Source organism: Musa acuminata, chromosome BXJ1-4 (genome assembly GCF_036884655.1).
Source record: "Musa acuminata AAA Group cultivar baxijiao chromosome BXJ1-4, Cavendish_Baxijiao_AAA, whole genome shotgun sequence".
NCBI lineage: Eukaryota > Viridiplantae > Streptophyta > Magnoliopsida > Zingiberales > Musaceae > Musa > Musa acuminata.
Window position 1 is genome coordinate 1,376,834 of NC_088330.1, and position 6,761 is coordinate 1,383,594.

Here is a 6,761-nt window from a genome sequence, read left to right on the forward strand (position 1 = left end):
ATCGTTGCTGACGTTTCTTTGGTCGGATTTCACTGTTGGTCTATAGTTTCATGATACTCGATCTTTTGTCTGTTTCTCTGTAACTCGATCTTATCTCTTCGGATGCCAATTACGTGCTATCTTATTGTCGTTACGTTTAAATAAGGTTTATGTAGTTAATTATTATTTGTCCCTAATAAGATCGGGTCCACTATTGAGACGACCGAGTGTGGTTGGATAACAGCGTGAGGTTGGATATTAGTGACACGGTTTCAGAGTTATTACTGAGACCGACAAGACTCGATTATATATAACAGCGTGAGGTTGGATATTAGTGTCGATCTAATCGTCTCCTAACACAGCCTTTTAATTATAATATAATACAATGATGTAAACTAATTTACAATGGCTCGCTCGGCACAGCATTTCGTTGGGTTTTTTCCGAGAATTATTTATTTCCTCGTAATTTTTCCAGGAAAAATAAGATTAAGTGGTCAACCACGTTGGCTACACGTTGGCGCTTTCTGCCACGTGACAAGCCTGCAGCAAACTCTTCAATATACGTACGTTTTGACGCTTCCACCGTTCCCAAGTAACCCAACACAGATGGGAAGCTCTTCTTCTTCGTCTCTCCTCCTCTTCCTCTTCGTCCTGCTCCTCTTCCCCTTCTCTGCACCCTCGCCGGCCCGGTCGGGCACCGTCGTCCCCCGCCTCCCTGGCTTCCGAGGTCCTCTCCCTTTCCACTTGGAGACGGGGTCTGTATTCCGGCGCCTCCCCTTCGTTTCTCTACCTCTTTCCGGATCGAACGGTTGCACTGATCAGTCTCCGTGGCCTCTTTGTCGTTTGTTTCCGCAGGTACGTGGAGGTGGACGAGGTGAACGGAGTGGAGTTCTTCTACTACTTCATAGAGTCGGAAGGCAACCCCAGCGAGGACCCTCTGCTCCTCTGGCTCACTGGCGGCCCGATGTGCTCCGCCTTCTGCGGTCTCGTCTTCGAAGTGGGTGAGTCTCGGTGGAGCTGCAATGGAATGGATGTTCCCCTTTTTATCTTACATTCCTCTCCTGTTCATCGCATAGCTTATACACATTGAAACAAAGGGGAGACATCCGCGAGATGGATTGCTCTTTCATGGTGATTTTTTGTTGTTCACTCATCAATACAACTCCAAAAATCTGAGCATCGTTCTATCGGTGGCCGTGATTTTGACTTCGACTAGGGACAAAGGGGGACTTGATATGAGCCTAAGATTAATAAAGAGAGATCTCAGATGTGCATCACAATTATATCCTACCACATAAATCGTTTTATCGTTATTATCAGTTGTTCTGTTTCCTCATTGCACCTGCTTGTGGGAAGAAATATGTGTGCTAAGTTCCTCTAGTGTTCGCTTGTAGGTCCTCTAAAGTTTGTGTCTGCCAAATACAATGGAAGCTTGCCGAGCTTGGTATATCGTCCGTATTCCTGGACTAAGGTGACGAGTGCCTCCCGTCCCTTTCACTCCAAATGTGCTTTTGCTATCCTTGCCAAATTTATATGTTATCTTTGTATCTTCCTGAGGGTCCTCTGCCCCTTTCTTTTTTCCTATTTGTATCCATTTCATATCTGTCGAAGATGAAATTTGTTACTAATTCTCTTCTTGCTCGATAAAATGTACCCAGGTCTCCAACATGATCTTTTTAGATTCCCCAGTTGGCTCTGGATTCTCATTTTCAAAACATGTTGAGAGCTATTATGATGCTGGAGACATCTCTTGGTCCCAACATGTTTATACCTTTCTCGTAAAGGTAAGATGATTCATGGCATTTGCTTAGTAAATTTTGAATACTTGGTTCGTACTAAAACATGCATCTTACCTTCGATTTTCTTTTCCCAAAATTCATTGTGCAGTGGCTTGTAGATCACCCAAAGTTCCTCTCTAATCCTCTTTACATTGCTGGAGATTCTTATGCTGGGAAGATTGTTCCAATCGTCGCTCAAGAAGTATTGAATGGTAACTTGTACGATTTAAGCTTGGGTCGGAGGGTTAGAGCTCCTGCAGTTCAAGCTTGCACGGTTTTTGTTATCTTGAGTTACTTCCGATTTGGTTATTATACTTTTTTATGTTTTTCCTTTTACTGTGAGTGTATCAGGAAACTTGAGTTATATATGTTAAGATGTCCCTCTTAAACTCTGCATTTCTTGATGTCATATCCCTTTTCATTCATTTATGGATATTGTATTATGTCCCAAATCATATAAATTTTAGTGTTCTTTTATTCGTATATCTTGTCTCTCTAGTCCTTAGCATCGTCTTGATGATCTATGTTACATGATATTATTCTTAACTATGTATAAGTAGTCGCCTTTTAGTTGAAGATTTCGTCATTGAGAGTCACCAAACACTGAACTATGAAGGATTGAGATAATTAAGAAAAAAATAGTTTAATCAAAGAAAATCAAGTAAAATAACTTGCATGCCACATATGGTTTAAGTAATCTTCTCTCATCTCCTTTGCCAACTCCAGTTTCACAAAAGAACAAAAAAATTTGTTACTTTGGCTAGCAAAATTTAGCTTGGATTTCTTTGAGAAAAAATTGGGGTGATTAATCTATTTATTGATGAAGGAAAAAAAAAATTTAGCCACCGAGAACATAGAGCAAGAAACACGATAGATCCCATGTATAACTTGACTTAATTTTGAGAAATTTAACTCAATTATTTTAGTCCTGAACCATATGCAAACTAGGGATGGATTTTCTATAATTTGTCTTTTTACATCTTTTTGATCCTATATCAGATAATTAAATGAATATTATAGATAAAAGTAAAAATGGGGCACTGATGCCCTCTTTCTCCCTGTTTTTGTGGACATCTATGTGTGTTTGCATGTGTATAGGGTGTGATATAACTATGTTATGCTGATTTTTAATACTTGTAACTTTATTGTAACCCAGGTATTGAAGCTGAAAAAAGACCACTACTTAATCTCCAGGTAAGATACTATTGCTTATTCTTTCATGATCCTTTTTTTAAGTTTATCAAGAACAAATTATTGTTTACTCAATCTTCTTTTTAACTTGTCAAGATATATATTAGTAATTTTATCAGCTTAGGCAGAACAAATTATTTACACATAATTTAGATAAATCAGTGATAATAGTTCTCATTATAGTACAGACAAGTTACATTTTTCAAACTCTACCCACTAAGTTATATAGACATCCATCATTCCTATGATAGCCACAAGTGTCATTTCTTTGTTGGTCATGGGCACCATAAAGACATTTTCCAAGCCAAATTAACTCTAGAAAAACTATTCTATTAGTAGCCATGGATGCCAATATATAATTCTGTCAATTGCATGTCCCATTCTTGTGCTAAGACTTTGATAGTTTATCGGAAGGTCTAAGCTCGAATCCCGAAGAGTCTTCGCTACTTAGCCTTTGCAAAAAAAGAAAAAAGAGTGATGCTATGATGAAACAATATTTTGAGTAAGTTGTCTCCTAAGATTAAATAATGCATTAAAATATTGATTGACACAAAGTAACCTTCAAATTATGATAATTGTGGACTTGCTTGGTCTTTGCTTTTGCTCCTCTTTTTCTCCATGCCTTTTTTTTGTTCAAGAAAAAAAAAGGGTAAAATCTTACTTTTAGTACTAAATTTTCTGCTTGACTAATCTTAGGGTTACGTAATTGGCAACCCAGTTACGGGTGAAAAAATTGATCTAAATGCTCGAGTGCCATTTGCTCATGGTATGGGGATAATTTCAGATGATTTCTTTAAGGTAATTCTGATCACATGAGTCACCATTTGCATATGTATGTTCAAGAACAATATCTCTAAACAATTATCTTATTTTCAGTTGATACAGAGAAGTTGTGATGGACAAGATTATCAAAGTCCCATCGATTCAGAGTGTGAAACGTGTTTTGATACTTTTGATGAAGTGAGTGATTTATGTACCTTAATCATCTTCATTTTGAAAGTTGGTTGATCTTTTTCTTGGGTAATTGTCTAAGTTGATGTATTTCATGAACAGATCCTGTCAGAAATTAACAAGTATAATATCTTGGAACCAAAATGTGCTCCTGCGTCCCCAAAGCCAAAGACTAAAGGTAGAAGAGCACTTAAGGAGGAGTACCTGCATCTACTTAAGCCACCGCCTACTCCTGCTCTGAATTGTAGGGTAAATACCCATGCCCACTTATGCTTTCGATAGTTATCTCTCTCATCTGGTATTGGTGCACTGTGAGTGCTGTGCTGGTACACCATTTATGGTAGTAACATCTGGCCTTGCACCGATAGAAGATTCTAAGAAATGATTTTGTTGTGGATGTCTGACCTCCATTTGCACACACATCCACCAATCAACTAAAACATTCTTGTTGTTGTTAGTTGTACAAGTTCCTGTGCGTTACAATTCGGTCACTTGTTGTTGCAGAACTATGCGCATATTCTTGCCTATTATTGGGCAAATACTGATATTGTGAGGAAGGCTCTCCACATCAAGAAGGTATGCTTTTCCATATCTTTTGGATATATAGCAAAAGCAAAGTAAACTAGAAATGGGTATGCAATTTCTTGTTTGGTGACTTTTAATTTCAGTCAGAATGTTCTTCTCGTGGTTTTTATTGAAGTTGAATTAATTTCCAATGCACATTTGTAAATTTTTGTGGAATGCTCATCATTTGAGTATTTGAGAAAGATTATGGATAGGTATCATGTTTCCTGATTCAAAAAAGGGAATTAATTGTAGCAGTATGAAGCTTCTCAAGAATGAATAATAAAAGAAGAGTATAGATAAGGAAGAAAAAGAAATGGATACCTGCAAAATGCAAATTCAACTTCTACATTGTTCTTTTATGCCAGTGTAAATTTATGTTATGCTGATATCCTCTGTATAACTTGTTCAACAGAGTAAAGATCAGCTTCCAAGAAGAACCAACCAAAAGTAGAACAAACATGCTATGTTAACTGATTCTTCCTACACATAGTTGAATAAAGAATAGGAGAGTTCGGAAGGGCAGCCATAACTTGCTATGCTAAATTAAATTTTCATACTTCACTGCCATATAAACTAAGTTTCTGCTAATAATATCTCCAATATTAACTGATTCTTCCAAGTAATTACAGAACCTCACAACCCATGTTTCGATGCAGGGAACAGTAGGAGAATGGCAGAGATGCAACTATGACTTACCATATACGAGGGACATCAAGAGCAGCATAAAGTATCATCTCAGTGTCACAAGCAGCGGTTATCGGGCGTTGGTATACAGGTGATGTTCTTCTGGTGCTCGTACTATCTGCTGCAGATTGCAGTCATCTATCAAGCTGAACAATACTTTGCTCTGTTTCATGTGGTCTTCTCATTTACAGTGGTGATCATGACATGCTAATACCATTTGTGGGGACAAATCATTGGACAAGATCTCTCAACTTCTCCGTCATTGACAACTGGAGATCTTGGCATGTCGATGGCCAAGTTGCAGGGTGAGCAAGCTTGCAACAGTGATCACACTGTCCTGCAATGTAATTAATTTCCAAGAAGAAAAACTACCATAGTTGATTCTGATTAGTTCTTGGTCCTCTTCTGAACAGGTATGCAACGACATATTCCAACAACCTGACATTTGTGACAGTGAAGGTGAATTTTCATGAAGTTTTTTTTTTTTCCAAACATGAAACTCATATTCGGAGCAAGATTCGCTGTACCATATTGTACCGATGTTTCTACCCGGGCTCGGTACGGTACGGGTGTACCGGGTGGTACATCAGGACGTATCGAGCGGTACGCCCTGATATACCGAATATTTTTTTTATTTTTTTCATACTGTAGCAATGCTACAGTATAGTACTGTAGCACTATAACGGTACCGGGTGGTCTGCGTATCGGTAATCTGTCAGACCGGTACGTACTGCTCGATACGGGTGGTACGCTTCGGTACGGCAGACATTGATTCGGAGAAGTCGGAAGGTCATGTTTGATGTAGGGATGCCTTGATATATTTTTTTTTTTTCCTCCTTTTTTTATGCAGGGTGCTGGTCACACAGCTGTAGAGTATAAGAACAAGGAGTGTTTGGCTATGATTCTAAGATGGCTTTCTCATAAACCTCTATGAAACCCTGGTGACCTTTAAATCACTGTTGCATCATGGCAGTTGCATATTAGAAGCGGCTCAGGACAACCTACTTGCATTCTTTCATTGCGACTCAACCAACATGAACTCTTCCGATGCACTGGGATATGTGAAATAAATCCAAGTCCCTCAAACAGTTTGGGTGTTGCATTCCATATTTATGCAAATCATATATTTAAGCATTAACATTGTAATGTATTACATTTTGTTGGAATGAACATGATATAGGATGGTTGGAGTTTGTGGAAAAATGGTTTCTCCCAAGATTGGGCTGCATTAGTGAGTGGTATATGCGCAAATGCAAACACTCGCAGGCTAAGTTCAGATTGGAACAGATGGCCCATCCAATCACTAGCCGGCCTTGAAATCTTGGTGACCTTTAAATGAATTCTATTGGAATCAACTCTGGGAACACCCAACTTGTGTTCTTTCACGGTGATTGAAGCAACAATTATTTTTCCAGTGTACTTAAATATGTTGATTGTTGGATAGGCTCAGTTTGCGTGGTGCAAAACATGACTGCACAAGTTAAGAAGTCCATGCATTAGCATTTGAGTGTACATAATTGTCGAAATGAATGTATGGCATATGAATGTATGGTATGTCTATATATATATATATATATATATATATATATATATATATTAACAGATCTTTAC

General features: G+C 38.2%; 1 protein-coding gene across 2 annotated transcripts; it reads left to right on the top strand.

The window, feature by feature from the left end:
* Window positions 1-556: 556 nt before the first annotated feature.
* LOC103980534 (serine carboxypeptidase-like 17) lies at window positions 557-6,353 on the top strand. Of its 2 annotated transcripts, none has more exons than XM_065155139.1 (14): window positions 557-734; window positions 835-980; window positions 1,374-1,450; window positions 1,638-1,763; window positions 1,867-2,047; window positions 2,914-2,951; window positions 3,645-3,746; window positions 3,825-3,908; window positions 4,002-4,148; window positions 4,404-4,475; window positions 5,123-5,241; window positions 5,342-5,455; window positions 5,564-5,609; window positions 6,001-6,353. In XM_065155139.1, the coding sequence occupies exons 1-14, from the start codon at window positions 586-588 to the stop codon at window positions 6,082-6,084; spliced, it is 1,485 nt and encodes a 494-aa protein (XP_065011211.1). In that variant the 5' UTR covers window positions 557-585; the 3' UTR covers window positions 6,085-6,353. The 2 variants fall into 2 exon arrangements, with proteins under 2 accessions (XP_065011211.1, XP_009395245.2); XM_009396970.3 differs by having other exon boundaries at window positions 558-734; window positions 1,867-1,969.
* Window positions 6,354-6,761: the final 408 nt, after the last annotated feature.

What these genes read in the sequence shown, in the direction of transcription:
- LOC103980534 (XM_065155139.1), top strand. Translation starts at nt 586, where the DNA reads ATGGGAAGCTCTTCTTCTTCGTCTCTCCTCCTCTTCCTCTTCGTCCTG. An exon ending in GTCCGTATTCCTGGACTAAG is followed by an intron (nt 1,451 to 1,637) that starts GTGACGAGTGCC and finishes AAATGTACCCAG; the next exon opens with GTCTCCAACATGATCTTTTT. An exon ending in TATCGGGCGTTGGTATACAG is followed by an intron (nt 5,242 to 5,341) that starts GTGATGTTCTTC and finishes TCTCATTTACAG; the next exon opens with TGGTGATCATGACATGCTAA.